The sequence below is a fragment of the Nomascus leucogenys genome, chromosome 2 (assembly GCF_006542625.1).
Source record: "Nomascus leucogenys isolate Asia chromosome 2, Asia_NLE_v1, whole genome shotgun sequence".
Taxonomy (NCBI): domain Eukaryota; kingdom Metazoa; phylum Chordata; class Mammalia; order Primates; family Hylobatidae; genus Nomascus; species Nomascus leucogenys.
The window spans coordinates 140,694,657-140,714,715 of NC_044382.1; the positions used below are offsets into that span (position 1 = coordinate 140,694,657).

Genomic DNA, 20,059 nt, shown 5'->3' on the forward strand with positions numbered 1-20,059 from the left:
GAAAAATACAAAAATTAGCTGGGCGTGGTGGCGTGCACCTGTAGTCCCAGCTACTCGGAAGGCTGAGGCAAGAGAGTCACTTGAACCCTGGGAGGCGGAGGTTGCAGTGAGCCGAGATTGCGCCACTGCACTCCAGCCTGGCAACAGGGCGAGACTCCATCTCAAAAAAAAAAAAAAAAGTATGCCACTTTTATGGACTAAAAAAATCCCATATGGATATTTCCATGTCATTTTACTCCCTCCTTCTCCCTGCTCCCAGTATTTTATATACGTTAGCAACATGAGGAAGAGATGGTCATTTACTTCCATGTAAGCCCTATAACAGCATAGTGGCCGGCATTCAGGAAGCACCAATAGAAAGAAGCCAAAATGTCACCCTCAGTGAAACACGGCTTTCCAAACTCAATTTTCATGACCAGAACAGCTGTTCCATATGTGCGAACTATGCATTTCTTAAAATTAAATCTGGGTACAAGATGTAGCACTAAAATTACACAAATATTCCTAAAAGCTTACTTAAAAATAAGCATAATCTTCCTTTAGTTACAGAATTGTCTGTGAAAGAACAATCCAAATAGAGAGCTAAAATATAGTTTTGCGGTTAAAAAACATTAAAAACCTATTTCTACACTCAACTGATTTTCCAAGAGGATGCCAAGATCATTACATGGGAAAGAATAGTCTTTTTAACAATGGTGCTGGGCAAACTGAATAGCCATGGGCAAAATAAAGCTGGGCCTTTATATCACATCATATTTAAAAAAAAAAAAAAACTCAAGACGGACCAAAGACCTATAAACGTAAAAGCCAGAGTTTAATACATAAACAATGACAATATTATTGTTATTTTCCCAACTCGAGTATATGTATATGTATATACACACACACGGATATGTATGCACATATACACACACTCGTATATATATCTATACACTATATATATATATATATATATATATATATTTTTTTTTTTTCTTTTTGAGACAGAATCTAGCTCTGTCACCCAGGCTGTAGTGCAGTGGTGCGATTTCAGCTCACTGCCACCTCCAGCTCCCAGGTTCAAGCGATTCTCCTGCCTCAGCCTTCCAAGTAGCTGGGATTACAGGCACCCGCCACCATACCCAGTTAATTTTTGTATTTTTAGTATTGACGGGGTTTCACTGTGTTGGCCACGCTGGTCTCGAACTCCTGACCTCGTGATCTACCCACCTCGGCCTCTCAAAGTGCTGGGATTATAAGCGTGAGCCACCGCAACCAGCCACTCAAGTATATTTTTTAGGGAAGCAGTTACTTCATTCATTGTTAAAGCATCATCTTTTTTTTTTGAGATGGAGTTTTACACTCCTGTAGGATGTTTCATACTTGTTGCCCAGGCTGCAGTGCAATGGCATAATCTCTGCTCACTGCAACCTCCGTCTCTTGGGCTCAAGTGAGTCTCCAGCCTCAGCCTCCCAAGTAGCTGGGATTATAGGTGCATGCCACCACGCCCAGCTAATTTTTTATTTTTAGTAGAGATGGGGCTTAGCAGAGATGCGGCCACCATGGTGGCCAGGCTGGTCTTGAACTCCTGATCTCAGGTGATCCACCTGCCTCGGCCTCCCCAAGTGCTGGGATTATAAGCATGAGCCACCATGCTAGGCCAACATCATCTTTACTCTGAAGAGAGAAGGGGGTTTAATTATTTTCTAAAAATACATTATGAAAAGATACATATAGCATATTTGGTGGTGGTGTGCATGTGTGTGTGTATCTGTGTGTGAGAGAGAGAGATAAAAAGAGAGAGGTGTCTAACTCATTTTTAAGTGGGATAACTGATATGAAACAACTTCTGTTAGTATAAAAAATATTCAGATTCACTCCTCATTTCATTACAGAATATACTGTACAGAGCATGATTCTATAACCAAGTTGAAGATATTCACAGTTCCAGACATTTCTGGCTTCAACATCATTGTTCCAACACTGCAACTGTGCATAAACTGCACTTGTGCCATTACTCTTGCCTCGTCCTGGGTTCCTTTTTGTAATTCATGTTAAAGCAGCTACTGTATCAACAGTGGCATGTGGAAGGGGAAGGAAAAGAGAGAAGGAGATGGGGAGGAGAAGATAAGATAAAGATTTGTGAAGCACCTAGGTAAAGAGGTTCTAGGTAAAGAACAGAATACAAAGAGAAGACAACTTATGTCTAAGTGTGATGCACACAACTACACATCCAATTAAACACTAATAAATAATTCCTATTGCTTTCTTTTGTATTATTGATTTCTACAACCAAATGTTTGGTACAGGCAAAACACATTTCTTGTTTCACACTTCCTTATAGCACCCAGCAAAATACCAGGGAAAAATAGCAAATATGAATCAATCTTTAGTAAGTTTTGTTCTAAACAAAAGGAGTGACTGAGGAATCACATGGAACAGAGGGATTGAATTGTTGTTTTTAAATGGGACCAATTCAAGGAGAGAGATGATACACTAAACCAGCTCCCCAATATGATCCTAAACTTAGCACCATTTGCCACCTGTGAACTGCTCTTTCAGACTCATCAGTGGTGTGAAGTGCTTTCCGATGTGTGCCTTATCGTCCCACATCTTGCTAGCACTCCTACACTTCTCCTTCAAACTCTAATTGGTGTCACCTCCTGTAAGATGTTAACCCCAAATTCCCTAGGTATAACAACTTTCTCCCTTCTCTGTCCTCTCATTGGACTTGGTACATATAGCTAGTGCACATGGAGAGTAAGTACCTGTTAAAGTATCACACAGAGCTTTTAGGTGTATCACACATGAAGTTGTACCCACTTAAACTCGGAGAATGAGATAAGCTATCGGTAAGAAGCAACCCACCTTAGCAACAATCAGTCAGTAGCTGACGTGTCTCACAAACACCAAAATCTAAACAGTTACTTGAGTATATATATCCAAATTCAGTTAACAAACATTCATTGAACAGCTACTTTGTGCCAGAACTATTCTAAGCATTGGCACAGCATTTTCCTATGTTCTTTACATACCCGTCTTAGAGCAAGAACATTTAAATTGTACAGTGTTCTATTTCCAGTGTCAAGAACACTGCTGGAGGTTGTTCCAAACATGGTAAATGCAAAGGCAATCAAAATCTTTAATATTCTCCAAACTATCACTGGAAAATCTTCCAAGCTATCCCCAACTATACCCATATTCTCTGCTTCCCTCTGGTGCCAATGAAGTAGTGGTGTTCTATTCTAAAGCTACTGTCCTCTACTTGGGCACTGAATCTCAATCACTCTTGTGAAGATTTCTTAAGGTTACCTCTTCTCTTTCCCATGGATCATTTGTTTTTCCCTTTCTACTAAACCATCAGCATTATAAAAATAACAAAATATCTTCATCTTATAAAAACACTCCCCTGACATCTCCATACAGTTCTTGGTACCACATTCTCTGTTTATTTTTACAGTAAATGCTTCAAAAGACACTTACTCTGATATCTTTTGAGACTAGTACAACTAGTCTTTTACCCTCATCTTTCTACTAAAAACCTTTGTCATTAATAAAGAACAAATTGTCAAATCTCATGCCAGGAACATAGTAAGAAGTTAATAAATATCTGTTTAATTAATAAATATATAAGCATTATCAAATTTTTATAGATAAAAACATGTCTAACATAAAAATATGTATTAAATGTCTAACAGCAGATTAGACATCGCAGAACAACAGATTAGTGAACCTAAAGACACAGCAATACAAGTCATCCAAAATGGAGCAATACAGTATAAGACCCCCCACAAAAAAAAAGAAAAAAAAAGAAAGAACAGAACATTAGTGAACTCTGGGACAACTTTAAAGGGCCTAATATACATGTAATTGGAGTCCTTGAAGAAGATGATAAAAGGGGAGAAGAGGGTAAAAAAAAAAAAATTGAGCAACAGCAAGTTTCCCAAATTTGATGGAAACTATAAGACCAAAGTTTCAAGAAGCTGAACAAACCTCAAGCACGAGAAAGATAAAGAGAACTACAGGAGAACGTATCATAACTGAACAGATTAAAAGCAATGATTAAAAAAAAACTTAAAGACAGCCAAAAGAAAAAAAAAAAGGACATTTTACATACAAACAAAAGAATGACAACAATGTACATATCAAAAACAATGCAAGCTGGCAGACAGTTGCAAGGGGGCAAGGTCCTCAATCTAGAATTCTATAGCTGGCAAAAACACTTTAAAAATAAAAATGGAAAGGCAAAATATTTTTTCAAAGTACTAAAAGAAATATTAAAGAAAGTCCTCCAGATACTTGTAAAATGGGCCAGGGGTGGTGGCTCACACCTGTAATCCCAGCACTTTGGGAGGTGGAGGTTGGTGGATCACTTGAGGTCAGGAGTTCGAGATTGTCTCTACTAAAAATACAAAAAAAAAAAAAAAAAAAAAAAAAAAAAAAAACATTTAGCAGGGCGTGGTGGCAGGCACTTGTAATCCCAGCTACTCCGGAGGCTGAGGCAGGAGAATTGCTTGAACCAGGGAGGTGGAGGTTGCAGTGAGCCAAGATTGCACCACTGCACTCCAGCCTGGGTGACAGAGCAATACTCTGTCTCAAAAAAAAAGTAAAGATAACAAACTGTGTTTATTTATTTTGAGACAGGGTCTCACTGCCACCCAGACTTGAGTGCAGTGGAGTGATGATGGCTCACTGCAGCCAAGACCTCTGGGGCTCAAGCTATTTTCCCACCTCAGCCACCTGAGCAGCTGGGACCACAGGTACGTATCACCACACTCAGATAATTTTTTTATTTTTTGTAGAGATAGGGTCTCACTATGTTGCCAAGGCTGGTCTCAAACTCCTGGACTCAAGTGATCCTCCTTCCTCGGATTCCCAAAGTGCTAGGATTATAGGTGTGAGCCATTGCGCCCAGCTTAAAAGATAATAGATCGTTTAAATAAAAAATAGTAACAATATAGTGCCATTTATACTTTATGTGGAAGTAAAACAAACAATACAGATTCTACGACAGGAGAAATGCAAGTATAACGACAATAGGGTCTTATACAGTACAAAAGGATGGTATAAAATCACTTGAAGATAGAGGCTGACACACACACACACACACACACACACACACACACACACACACAAAAGCCCTGATGAGACAACGAGAAATCAAAAAGCAAGATAGTAGATTTAAGCCCAACTATATAAATAATCACATTAAATATAAGTGGTCTGAACACCCTAATTAAAGAGCAGAGTGTCAGATTATATTTAAAAAGCACAACAAAATCATATACTACCTACAAGAAATGCATTTTAAATATAAGAACATAAACAGGTTAAAAGCAAAAGGTTAGAAAAAAGTACACCATGCTAACATTAAATAAAAGAAAGTTGGAGCTGGTCATATTAATATAAAAGTAAATTTTACAGCAAAGAATAAGGTTTAAAAGGGGTTGTTTCATAGTAATAAAGACTCAACTAACAGGTAACAATCCTAAATGTTTATGCACCTAAAAACGGAGTTTGAGAAAGCATGAAGAAACAAGCAAGAACACATATACAAATCCAAAATTATAGTTGGAGTTAACTCTCAATAATAGATAATTGATAGAATTAAAATGAGTAAGGATTTAGAAGATTAGTATAACACTATAAGCCAACTTGACCTAACAGGATACTCCACTCAACAACAGCAGAATAAGCTTCTTTTTGAGAAAGGGTCTTTCTCTGTCACCCAGGCTGGAGTACAGTGGCATGATCATGGCTCACTGTGGCCTTGACCTCTTGTACTGAGGCAATCCTCTTGTTTCAGCCTCCTGAGTAACTGGGACTGCAGGTGCCCACCACCGGGCCCAGCTGATTTTTAAATTTTTGGTAGAGATGAGGTCTGGCTGTTGCTCAGGCTGGTCTCAAACTTCTGGCCTCCAGGGATCCTCCCATCTCAGCCTTCTAAAGTGTTGGGATTATAAGCGTGTGCCACCACACTAGCTGGAATACACATTCTTTTCAAGTGTACACAAAACATTAGCAAAAACAGACAATCATCTGGGACATGAAATAAGTCTCAATCTCATACAATGTATGCTTCACGACCACAATGGAATTAAATCACAAATCAAAACAGAAAATATGGAGAAAATCTCCAAATATTTGGTAACCAACACAATTAGCTATAATCCAAAAAACAAGAAATTAGGCCAGACACGGAGGCTCACCCCTGTAATCCCAGCACTTTGGGACACTGAGGTGGGTGGATCGCTTGAGGCCAGGAGTTTGAGACCAGCCTGACCAAAATGGTGAAACCCAGTCTCTACTAAAAATACAAAAATTAATCAGGTATGGTAGTGTATGCTTGTAATCCCAGCTACTTGGGAGGCTGAGACAGGAGAATCCTTTGAACCCATGAGGTGGAGGTTACAATGATTCGAGATCATACCACTGCACTCTAGCCTGGGTGACGGAGCAAGATCCATCTAAAAATAAATAAATAAATAAAATAAGAAAATAAGAAAAATCTCAATTAAATGACCTTAGCTTCCACCTCAAGAAATCTGTTAAAAAGACGAGTAAGCCGGGCACAGTGGCTCAAGCCTGTAATCCCAGCATTTTGGGAGGCTGAGGTGGGCAGATCATGAGGTCAGGAGTTCGAGGCCAGCCTGACCAACATGGTGAAACCCCATCTCTACTAAAAATACAAAAATTAGCCAGGCATGGTGGCACATGCCTGTAATCCCAGCTACTCAGGAGGCTGAGGCAGGAGAATCGCTTGAACCCGGGAGGTGGAGGTTGCAGTGAGCCGAGATCACGCCACTGCACTCCAGCCTGGGAGACAGAGCAAGACTACATCTCAAAAAAAAAAGAAGAACAAATTAAACCATAAGAAAGCAGAAAAGTAAAAGATCAGGGTGGAAATCAATGCAATAAAAAACAAAAACAACAGAGAAAGAAAAAACAGCTATCAAGAAAACTGACAATCTCTAGCCAGGACACTCAAGAAAACAAATTACCAGAGTAGGGAGTAAGAGAAGTGCTATCATAATAAAATATGTTAAATGTATAAGGGAATATTAGAAAAAACCTACAGCAATTTGTTAACTTTGGTAATTCATAGATAAAATGGACAAACTCCTTGAAAGATATAAACAACCAAAGATCACTCAAGGAGAAATAGATGAGTAGCCCTATAGCTACTAAAGAAGTCTAATTTTTGCTTAAAAACCATCTTACAAAGAAAGCTTATATCCAGAGATAAATTCTAACAAACACTTAAAAAAAAAATACCATTTCTGGCCAGGCATGGTGGCTCATGCCTGTAATCCCAGCACTTTGGGAGGCCGAGGCAGGCGGATCACGAGGTCAGGAGATGGAGAACATCCTGGCTAACACAGTGAAACCCCATCTCTACTAAAAATACAAAAAATTAGCCGGGTGTGGTGGCGCATGCCTGTAGTCCCAGCTACTCGGGAGGCTGAGGCAAGAGAATGGCATGAATCCAGGAGGCGGAGCTTGCAGTGAGCTGAGATCATGCCACCACACTCCAGCCTGGGTGACAGAGCAAGACTGTCTCCAGAAAAAAAAAAAAAGAAAGAAAGAAAAAAATACCATTTCTATGCACACTATTCCAGAAAATGGAAGGGGAAGCAATTATTTCCCAATCCATTCTATAAGGTCACCATTACTCAAGATACCAAAATAAGGCAAGGATATGAAACCATCCTCATAGGGTTAAACAGAATTCTGGACAGAAATATAATTATAATTAAGCATTAATTATACTGCACTTTGACCCACTTCTTTGTTTTTTTTTGTTTTTTGGTTTTTTTGAGACGGAGTCTCGCTCTGTCACTCAGGCTGGAGTGCAGTGGTATGATCTCAGATCACTGCAACCTCCACCTCCCAGGTTCAAGCAATTCTCCTGCCTCAGCCTCCTGGGTAGCTGGGACTACAGGCACCCACCACCACCCTCAGCTAATTTTTCTATTTTTAGTAGAGACGGAGTTTCACCATATTGGCCAGGCTGGTCTTGAACTCCTGACCTTGTGATCCCCTCACCTCAGCTTCCCAAAGTGCTGGGATTACAGACGTGAGCCACTATGCCCGGCTGACTCACTTCTTTGTAACAGAGAGTCACTAACACTAGATACTGACCATCAGCATCCCCACTGTTCCTACAGATAGAATTTCTGACATTAGAAACTTAAGGCTGTTGTTTAAGAATTGCTTAAGGCCAGGTGTGGTGGCTCACATCTGTAACCCCAGTACTTTAGGAGAGTGAGGCAGGTGGATCACGAGTTCAGGACCAGCCTGGGCAACACTGGGAAACGCTGTCTCTACTAAAAAGTTATCCGGGCATGGTGGCGGGCACCTGTAATCCCAGCTACTCAGGAGGCTGAGGCAGGAAGAAACACTTGAGCTTGGGAAGCAGAGGTTGCAATGAGCTGATATCATGCCACTGCACTCTAGCCTGGGTGACAGAGTGAGATGCTGTCTCAAAAAAAAAAAAGAATTGCTTAAGCAGGACAGTCTCAGTAGCTCATGCTTATCAACCCAGTGCTCTAAGAGGCTCAGACAGGAGGATTGCTTTAGCCCAGGAGTTTGAGACCAGCGTGGGCAACATCATGAGACCCTGTTTCCATAAATTTTTTTTTTTTAAATCAAGAGTTGCTTAAGCACAGTGGAAGAGCTGAAGCCAACCAGTTTAAATCTCCACAGGGGAACAGAATCAGCATGAAGACTACTGCTTGTACATCTTCCTATCCCATGATTTCACCTAGAATTCTTTGACAAATCAATGATCTTAATACTTCAGCCCACTCCAAAATCCTTAAAAGCCATGGTCTCAACTCCTTGGGAAGACAGATTTGAGGTTTCCTCTCATCTCTGTTTGGAGGCACTATAATTAAACTCCTTCTTTGCAGCAACCCAGTGTCTCTGTTATTGACTTACTGTGTGCATCAGACAACAGACCTGTTATGGTTACAGATGTTAAGAAGAGAACAATACAGACCAAGATAGCCCAGGAATACAGATGCAAAAATTAGAAAATACTTTTAAAATCAAATTCAGCACTATAAAAAAATACATCATGACCAAGTAGAGTTTATATCAGGAATGTAATATTGATTTAACATTTAAATTTTAACCAATGTTTTTTGGGTTTTTTTTTTTTTTTTTTTTTTTTTTTTTTTTTTTTTTTTTTTTTTTTTGAGATGCAGTGTGCTCTTGTTGCCCAGGCTGGAGTGCAATGGGGTGATCTTGGCTCACTGCAACCTCCACCTCCCGGGTTCAAGCGATTCTCCTGCCTCAGCCTCCCGAGTAGCTGGGATTACAGCCATGTGCCACTGCACCCAGCTAATTTTGTATTTTTAGTAGAGATGGGGTTTCTCCATGTTGGTCAGGCTGGTCTCAAACTCCTGACCTCAGGTGATCCGCCCACCTCAGCCTCCCAAAGTGCTGGGATTACAAGCGTGAGCCACCACGCCCAGCCAAATTTAACCAATGTTATTCACCATATTAATACAAATCAAAACAGGAAAATCTTATGATCATTCCAATAGATTTAAAAAATATTCAACAAAATTCAAAATTCATTCCTAATGAGAACTCTTAGGCAAAGAGGAATAGAAGAATTTCCTCAATGTAATAAATGACATCCTCAAAAAGCCTGCAGCTAATATCACACTTAATAATGAAAGACTGGATACTTTCTCCTCTATGATAAAAAATAAGGCAAGAATGTCTAATCTCACTACTGGCATTCAACATCATACTAGAGATTCTAGCTAGTGCAATAAAGCAAGAATATAAAATAAGGCATCCATTTGAAACAAACATTATAAAATCTTTATTCACAGGTCAAATGATTGTCTTAGGTAGGAAATACATGGTATCTACAAAAATGCTATTAAAATTAAGTAAATTTAGCAAAATTACAAGATGAAACATAAAATTATACATGAAAGGTATTTCTTTTTCTTTTCTTTTTTTTTTTTTTTTTTGAGACAGAGACTCACCTTGTCGCCCAAGCTGGAGTGCAATGGCGCAGTCTCGGCTCACTGCAACCTCCACCCCCCAGGTTCAAGGAATTCTCTTGCCTCGGCCTCCCAAGTAGCTGGGATTACAGGTGTGTGCCACCACACATGGCTAATTTTTGTATTTTTTAACAGAAATGGGGTTTCTACTAAACCATGTTGGCCAGGCTGGTCTTGAACTCCTGACCTCTGGTGATCCTCTTCAGCCTCCCAAAGTGCTGGGATTACAGGCATGAGCCACCGCATCCGGCCCATGAAATGTATTTCTATAAATTAGCAAGGAAAAATCAAATACTGAAATTTTTATAAAATTCCATTTATAATAGCACTAAAAAAATCAAACAGGGCCGGGTACAGTGGCTCATGCCTGTAATCCCAGCACTTTGGGAGATCAAGGTGGGCAGACCACTTGAGGCCAGGAGTTCAAGACTATCCTGGCCAACATGGTGAAAACCTATCTTTACTAAGAGTATAAAAATTAGCTGGGTGTGGTGGCACTAGTCTGTAATCCCACCTACTTAGAAGGCTGAGGCTACAGTGAGCCAAGATCGTGCCACTGCACTCCAGCCTGGGTGATAGAGCAAGACTCTGTCTCACAAAAAAAAAAAAAAAAAAAAAATCAGCCAGGCATGGTGGCTCACACCTGTAATCCCAGCACTTTGGGAGGCCGAGGCGGGTGGATCAGTTGAGGTCAGGAGTTCGAGACCAGCCTTGTCAACATGGCAAAACCTCATCTCTACTAAAAATATAAAAATTAACTGGGCGTCATGGTGGGCGCCTGTAATCCCAGCTACTTGGGAGGCTGAGGCAGGAGAATTGCTTGAACCCAGGTGGCGGAGGTTGCACTGAGAACCACTGTACTCCAGCCTGGGCGACAGAGTGAGACTCTTTCAAAAAACAAAAAGATAACTCTAACAAAAGATGTCCAAAATCTGTATATTGAAAACTAAAAACAATACTGAAAGAAATTAAATTAGACCACAATAGAGAGAAATAAGGACTCATGGGTCAGAAGATTCAATATTGCTAATACGTCAATTCTCCCCAAATTGATCTATAGATCCAACGCAATCCCTGTCAAAATCCCACAAGACTTTTATGTTGAAACTGACAAGGTGTTCTTTTTTTTTTTTTTTTTTTTTTGAGACAGAGTCTTGCTCTGTCACGCAGGCTGGAGCACACGCAATGAGCATGATCTTAGCCGACTGCAACCTCTGCCTCCCAGAGACTCCTGTCTCAGTCTCCTGAGTAGCTGGGATTACAGGTGTGCACCACCATGCCCCGCACCCAACTAATTTTTGTGTTTTTGGTAGAGACAGGGTTTCACCATGTTGGCCAGGCTAGACTCAAACTCCTCCTTAGGTGATCCACCCACCTTGGCCTCCCAAACTGCTGGGATTACAGGTGTGAGACACTGTGCCCAGCCTAAAATTCTTATGAAAATGGAAAGGGCCTATAAAAGTCAAATCTACTTTGAAAAACACTAATATAATTTGAGGATTTACATTGCAGTGACTTTACAGTAAGTCTCAAAGTCAAATCATCACGACAGGCTCATATTGGCACCATGACAGACAAACAGGTTAATGAAACATAAAAAGTCAGAAATGCACCGCACATACAGAGTCAACTACAACTGCAAAGGCAATTCAATGGAAAGAGAAGGCTTTTAAATAAAGATGATAATTGGATATGTACATACAAGAGGATAAAACTTCATTCCATATATTGTAACAATATAGAAAAATTAGCTGAAGATAAATCATAGATCTAAATGTAAAACCTAAAACTATAGAAAATCTAGGAAAGGCTGGGCACAGTGGCTCACGCTTATAACTGTAGCACTTTGGCAGGCCAAGGCAGGTGGATCATTTAAGCTTAGGAGTTCGAGACCAGGCTGGGTAACCATGGCAAAACCCCATCTCTACTAGAAATACAAAAATTAGCTGGGTGTGGTGGCATGCACTTGTAATTCTAGCTATTTGGGAGGCCAAGGCATGAGAATCGCTTGCGCCCAGAAGTCAGATGTTGCAGTGAGCCAAGATCACACCACTGCACTCCAGCCAGGGTGACAGAGTAAGACTCTCTCAAAAAAAGAAAAGTATAGGATAACTAAGAGCAGAGTCCCAGCTAGGCAGGAAGCAGAGGAAGTAGGATGGTCACCCGAGCCCACAAGTTCAAGACTAGCCAGGGCAACACAGAGAGACCTGGTCTCTTATTTAAAAGAAAAAAAAAAAAGGCTAGGAAACAACACAGGAGGATTTGGGTTAGGCAAAGATTATTCTTTTTTTTTTTTATTTTCAGATGGAGTCTTGCTCTGTTGCCCAGGCTGGAGTGCACTGGCGCAATCTTGGCTCAGTGCAACCTCCGCCCCCTGAGTTCATGTGATTCTCCTGCCTCAGTCTCCCGAGTAGCTGGGATTACAGATGTCCGCCACCATGTCTGGCTAATTTTTGTATTTTTAGTAGAGTCAGAGTTTCACCATGTTGGCCAGGCTGGTCTTGAACTCCTGACCTCAAGTGATCTGCCCACCTCAGCCTCCCAAAGTGCTGGGATTACAGGTGTGAGCCACCAGCCCAGCGGGCAAACATTTATTTTTTCTTTTTTTTTTTTGAGACAAGGTCTCACTCTGTCACCTAGGCTGGAGTGCAGTGGCATAATCATGACTCACTGCAGCCTCAACCTCCCAAGCTCAAACGATCCCCCACCTCATCCTCCCAAGTAGCTGGGACTATATAGGTCATGCCACCATGCCTGGCTAATTTTTACATTTTTTGTAGAGGTGGGGTCTTGCCTTGTTGACCAGGCTAGTCTCACACTCCTGACCTCAAGTGATCTACCCACCTCGGCCTCCCAAAGTGCTAAGATTACAGGCAAGAGCCACCTCACCCAGCCAGGCAAAGCTTTCATAGACACCAAAAACATGACCTGTAAAAGAAAACACTGAAGAAGTGGACTTTATAAAAATTAACATGTATTCTTAGAGAGACACTATTAAGAGAATGAAAAGGTAGTCCACAGAGCAAGAAAACAAATTTTCAAATCACATATATGATAATGGCAATAAGAATCTTAGCCCATTTCAGGCCGGGCGCAGTGGCTCATGCCTGTAATCCCAGCATTTTGGGAGGCCGGGGTGGGCAGATCACAAGGTCAGGAGATCCAGACCATCCTGGCTAACACAGTGAAATCCCCTCTCTAATAAAAATATAAAAAATTAGTCAGGCATGGTCGTGGGCGCCTGCAGTCCCAGCTGCTCGGGAGGCCGAGGCAGGAGAACGGCATGAACCCGGGAGGCAGAGCTTGCAGTGAGCCGAGATCGCACCACTGCACTCCAGCCTGAGCAATGGAGTGAGACTCTGTCTTAAAAAAAAAAAAAAAAAAAGAATCTTAGCGCATTTAAAAATGGGCAAAATATTCAGACACTGCACCAAAGAAGATGGGCAAAATATTCAGACACTGCACCAAAGAAGATAAGCAAATGGCAAATCAGTACATGAAAAGATGCTCAAGATGCTCAAGATACTCTGTCTCTAGAGAAATGTAAATTGAAATCACAATGAGGTACCACTATAATACTGCTAGAAGGCTAAAGTTTTAAAAGACTGACAATATCAAGTGTTAGTAAGGACATGGAACAAGTGGAACTCTCATATACCATTGGCAGGAATATAAAATGGTTCAACCACTTTGAAAAACAGTATGACAGTTGTTTTCTCTTGGTCAGGCTGGTCTCGAATTCCCAACCTCAGGTGATCCACCCACCTTGGCCTCCCAAAGTGCTGGGATTACAGGCGTGAGACATTGCGCCCAGCATGACAGTTGTTTTCTAATTCCCTCCCCCTGCCAGAGAGGGTCTCTCTCTGTGACCCAGGCTAGAGAGTAGTAGCATGATCTTTGCTCACTGCAGCCTCAACCAGCTGCAGTCAAGCAATCCTCCCATCTTAGCATCCTGAGTAGCTAAGACTACAGGCCTGTGCCACCATGCCTGGGTAATTTTTTTTTATTTTTTTGTGGAGACAGAGTCTCATCATATTGCCTACACTGGTCTCAAACTCCTGGATTCAAGTCATCCTCCTGCATCAACCTCTCAAAGTACTAGGACTACAGGTGTGAGGCACAGACACCTACCATATACCTAACCACCCCACTAATAGGCATTTATAACATAGAAATAAAAACAGGCCAGGTGTATTGGCTCACGCCTGTAATCTCAGCACTTTCAGAGGCCAAGGCAAGAGGACTGCTTGAGCCCAGGAGTTCAAGAGCAGCCTGAGCAACGTGGCAAAACCTCATCTCTACAAAAAAACACAAAAATTAGCCAGACATAGTGGCATGTGCCTGTAGTCCCACCTACTTGGGAGGCTGAGGTGAGAGACTGCTTGAGCCCAGGAGTTCGTGAGTGCAATGAGCCATGATCATGCCACTGCACTCTAGCCTGGACAACAGAGACCTTGTCTTAAAAAAAAAAAAAGAAACAAAAGTATACGTTTATATAAAGATTTATACACAAATATTCACATCAGCTTTATTTATTTATTTATTTATTTTTGAGACAGAGTCTTGCTGTCTCCCAGGCTGGAGCGCAGTGGCGTGATCTCGGCTCACTGCAAGCTCCACCTCCCAGGTTCACGCCATTCTCCTGCCTCAGCCTCCCGAGTAGCTGGAACTACAGGCGCCCTCTACCACGCCTGGCAAATTTTTTGTATTTTTAGTAGAGACAGGGCTTCACCATATTAACCAGGATGGTCTCGATCTCCTGACCTTGTGATCCGCCTGCCTCGGCCTCCCAAAGTGCTGGGATTACAGGCGTGAGCCACCGCGCCCGGCCAGCTTTATTTTTAATAACCAAAAACGAGGTTGGGCTCAGTTGTTCATGCCTGTAATCCCAGGATTTTGGGAGGCCGAGGCAGGCGGCTCACGAGATCAAGAGATCAAGACCATCCTGGCCAACATGGTAAAACCCTGTCTCTACTAAAAATACAAAAATTAGCTAGGCGGGGTGGCACGTGCCTGTAGTCCCAGCTATTTGGGAGGCTGAGGCAGGAGAATCGCTTGAAACCAGGAGGTAGAGGTTGCAGTGTGCCGAGATCATGCCACTGCACTCCAGTCTGGCAGCAGAGCGAGACTCCATTTCAAAAAACAAACAAACAAAAAAGTAACCAAAAACTAGAAGCAACCCAAATGTCCATTAGTAGATAATTAGGTAAATTATGATGCCACAGAATTGAATATTACCTTAGTAATTAAAAAGAATGGGGGCCGGGCACAGTGGCTGACATCTATAATCCCAGCACTTTGGGAGGCCGAGGCGGGCAGATCAGGAGGTAAGGAGATTGAGACCATCCTGGCCAACATGGTGAAACCTCGCCTCTACTAAAAACACAAAAAATTAGCCGGGCGTGGTGGTGCGTACCTGTACTCCCAGCTACTCAGGAGGCTGAGGCAGGTAGGCAGAGGCTGAACCCGGTAGGCAGAGGCTGCGGTGGGCCAAGATCGCGCCACTGCACTCCAGCCTGGGCAACAGAGCAAGACCTCGTCTCAAAAAAATAATAATAATTTTTTAAAGTCAGCCAGGCATGGTAGTGCATGCCTGTGGTCCCCGCTACTCAGGATGCTGAGGCAGGAGGATCACCTGAGCCTGGGAGGTCGAGGCTGCAATGAGCCATGATCCTGCCACTGAACTGCAGCCTGGATGACAAAGTGAGACCCTGTTGCAAAGAAAGAAAGCAAAGGAGAGACAGAGAGAGACAGCGAAGAAGGAAGGAAGGAAGGAAGGAAGGAAGGAAGGAAGGAAGGAAGGAAGGAAGGAAGGGAGGAAGGAGTTTTCAGTTTACTATAAATTTAGTGGTAGGCACAGTAGCTTGTGCTTGGGACACTGAAACAGAAGGATGGCTTGAAGTCAGGAGTTTGAGACCAGCCTCGGCAGTACAGTAAGACCCCCGTCTCTATATAAGTCTGGCATGGTGGTAAGCACCTGTAGTCCGAGGTATTCAAGAGGCTGAAATGAGAGGATTGCTAGAGCTCAGGAGTTCAAGGGTATAGTGAGCCATATGATCACACCACTGTACTCCAGCCTAGGTAAGACAAGCCTAGGCAAGACCTCAGTCTCTAAAGAATTTAAATATAATAAATAAGTAAAATTTAACATGCACTTACCCTGTGAACCAGCAATTCTACTTTTTACTATGTGACCCAGTATTTACCCAGGATAAAAGAAAACATGAATGTTTATAGATGCTTTATTCTTAACAGTCTAAATCTGGAAATAACCCAAATGCTCATCAACAGGAAGCAAATTTTGGTATTTCCATATAATAAAATACTGATTGGGAATAAAAGAAGAAAAACTCAGCTGGGCATGGTGGCTCACGCCTGTGATCCCAGCACTTTGGGAGGCCAACACAGGTGGATCACGAGGTTGGCAGTTCGAGACCAGCCTGACCAACATGGTGAAACCCTGTCTCTACTAAAAATACAAAAATCAGCCAGGTGTGGTGGTACATGCCTGTAATCCCAGCTACTTAGGAGGCTGAGGCAGGACAATCGCTTGAACCCAGGAGGCAGAGGTTGCAGTGAGCCGAGATCGTGCCACTGCACTCTGGCCTGGGCAACAGAGTGAGACTCCGTCTCAAAAAAAGAAAAAGAAAAAGAAAAAGAGAAACTATGGATATAATCAAGAACATGGAAGAATTATAAAACTAAATACTGAGCAAAAGAAGGTAAATATATAAAAGAAGTACATGATGTACTGATTGCATTTACATGAAATTCTAGAAAAAGCAAAACTTATCTAGAGTGACATAAAATAGATCAGAAATTGCATAGGGACAGTGGTGGAGGCAAGGGAGACTACAAAGGAACATGAAGAAATTTGGGGGTGATGGAAATGTTCTAATTCCTAATTACGGTGGTGGTTATACAGGTGCACATACCTCTCAAAACTCAAACTGCAGGCCGGGCACGGTGGCTCACGCCTGTTAATCCCAGCACTTTGGGAGGCAAAGCCAAGTGGATAACTTGAGGTCAGGAGTTCAAGACCAGCCTGGTCAACATGGTGAAACCGTCTCTACTAAAAATACAAAAAATTAGCCAGGCATGGTGGCATGCGCCTGTAATCTCAGCTACTCAAGAAGCTGAGGCAGGAAAATCGCTTGAACCCAGGAGGTGGAGGTTGCAGTGAGTTGAGATCGCACCATGTGACAGAGCAAGACTCCATCTCAAAACAAACAAACAAACAAAAAACAAAACTCAAACTGCACATTAAATACTGGTGCACTGGCTGGGTGCAGTGGCTCACACCTGTAATCCTAGCACTTTGGGAGGCCGAGGCGGGTGGATCACCTGACATCAGGAGTTCAAGACCAGCCTGGCCAACATGGTGAAACCCTGTCTCTACTAAAAATACAAAAATTAGCTGGGCATGGTGGCGGGCGCCTGTAGTTCCAGCTACTCGGAAGGCTGAGACAGGAGAATCACTTGAACCAAAGAGGCAGAGGTTGCGGTAAGCCAAGATCACACCATTGTACTCCAGCCTGGGTGACAAAGGGAGACTCCATCTCAGAAAAATAAATAAATAAATAAATACCAGTGCATTTCGTATATGTAAACAAAGACATAAAAGGTAAGAGTGCTATGGCACACATATAGACAGAAAATTTTTAAATCTACCTGACATCATTCACAAAAGTAAACATAAAAAATAAAACTAAAAACCACATTAAAATAAAAATAAGAGGGTATGTTTATGATCCTAGAGAAAGAAAAGTCTTCTTTAACAAGACATTAAAAGCAAAAACTATAAAGGAAGAGAAAGATATATTTTATTCATCAAAAATTAAAAACTTTAGACCATAAAAAGACAAGAACCTAACTGGTAGATAAATTTTCAGCATGTATAAGAAATTATTAGAATCCAGAATTCAAACAAAACAACACAAAACAAAAAAGGTAGACCACCTAAAACTCAATAGGTAAAAAATGCAACCCAAAGGACAGTGAAAATAAGCAAATTTACCCACAAAGAAACCAAATGGATAACAAATATGTAAAGATGATGAACCTCACTAGCAATCAAGCAAATGGAATGCCATTTTTACTCAAAATACTGCTGTTTAATAATATCAAATGGTGGTGTGCATGTGTGAAACAACAGGTAATACACAAATTATTCTGGTACAAATGCTGTAATAGAACTATGGAAGGAATTTGTGAGAGTATGTATTAAATATATACTCTCAACACTCAGCAATTCTACTTTTTGCTTTTTACCCTAAAGAAAATCACATGCACACAGAAGGCACCAACAAAGATACCAACTGAAGAAACATTTATAGAAATGAAAACTTGCTATCAGCTTAAATACCAAAGAGAAATGGCTAAATAAACTAGGATACATTAACACTACAGATGCAACTAAAAGAAACGAAATACCTCTACATGTAGTAACATGGACAGGTCCCCAAGACCTACTGCTGACTGATGGAAGATACAGAACAATATATTTGTGTAGAAATAAATGAGAAAATGCTTACATGTAATGATTATATATGTATTACATGAATATAAAAAAGACTTGCAAAGGTACGTATGAAAGGAGCTCGGTTGGGATGAAGGGGACGGAATTGGGGAAAGGCTATTATTAGGGGTACTGGTCAAACTTTCACAAGGAGAATGTATTTCTGTATTATTTGTTTTAAGTGTAAATTAATACTGTTAAGTATAAGTTTTAAAAAAGCTGATTTTAAACAACCTTGGAACTGTTATCTGAGGAACCTCTTTCCATGGGACATAAGTATGGTTGCTATGTCTTATGGAAACAGGTTCTTAAAACAACAGTTTGAGAAGCCCTTACCACCTCTGGCCTACAATACCATAATAGTCCGCAATAAATATCAATGTCTTTTTTTTTTAGATAGAATTTTGCTCTGTTGCCCAGGCTGGAGTGCTGTGCTGCAATCACAGCTCACTGCAGCCTTGACCTCCCAGGCTCAAGTGATCCTCCCATCTCAGCCTCCCGAGTAACTGGGACCACAGGCATGTGCCACTATGCCAAGCTTTTTTTTTTTCAATTTTTGGTAGAGACAAGGTCTTGCTATGTTGACCAGGCTGGTCACAAACTTCTGGCCTCAAGAGAGTCTCTTGCCTCAGCCTTCCAAAGTGCTGGGATTACAGGCGTGAGCCACTGTGTCCGGCTATATTAATGTCTTTTAAATCTCTCTCCCATATTGCCTTCAAAGCTTTCTTAAATACCTCTTGATCCAAGATGCTCTCAATTCCATTATCCTGCTAATTATCTTCATAACAGTTGTCACTATCTGAATTTATCTATTTATTCACTTATTTACTGTCTGTCTCCCGCTAGAATAGGAATGGCAAGACAATTTTAATCCGTATGATTTTAGTCAAGCCATCTAAAGTTTTCTTACATTATGAAAGATACATTTTATTTACTTACCTTAGTTGGAAAAGGAAATTTGGAAGGTTCTGTTTTGCATGGTGTATGAATAGCCGTTAGAGGGGGAGGCCATGAATGCGTCATCTCCTGAAATGTAATTATTACAGTTTGTTTTCAACCAGGTCAAGGATAAAAATTATACAGCTAAAAACCAGATTTGTATTTATAAATACTGGTTTCATGACAGCTCCTCCAAAATTCTACATATTTAGTCAATAAATATTAAGCACAATTGTGTGCAAGGCACTATGGTGTAGGTAATAAGAAGATTAATAAACGCTCCCTGGCTTTGAGGAGTTTACAATTCAAATTATGAAACCTGTGAATAGTTACAGAAATCAGCCTGTAATCAAACACAAGGCACATAATAAAACACTAGTAAGGAAGAGCTTGCTGGGAGAGTGGGAGGAAGGGGACAATGATAAGGAAAACAGCTAACATTTACTGTGTACCTTGAACGGGCCAGACACTGTGCTAAGTGTTTTACATGTTTATTACTCATTTAGTACTCACAATGACATTATGAGGTAGATACCATTATTATCCTACCTCTATTTAGGATGAAACTGAAGCACAAAAGTTATTTATTCAAGGCCAT

At 41.2% G+C, this 20,059-nt stretch overlaps 1 protein-coding gene across 3 annotated transcripts in view; it reads right to left on the reverse strand.

The window, feature by feature from the left end:
• AFF4 (AF4/FMR2 family member 4) overlaps positions 1-20,059 on the reverse strand; it is an 85,754-nt gene that overhangs the window by 29,757 nt on the left and 35,938 nt on the right. For all 3 annotated transcript variants that reach the window (XR_004031704.1, XM_003259950.3, XM_030818770.1), the window contains exon 5: positions 19,462-19,548. Coding sequence is in view for 2 of the 3 variants with exons in the window: in XM_003259950.3 (XP_003259998.1) it covers positions 19,462-19,548 (87 nt within the window). In the remaining variant the exon portion in view is untranslated. The remainder of the gene's footprint in view (positions 1-19,461; positions 19,549-20,059) is intronic.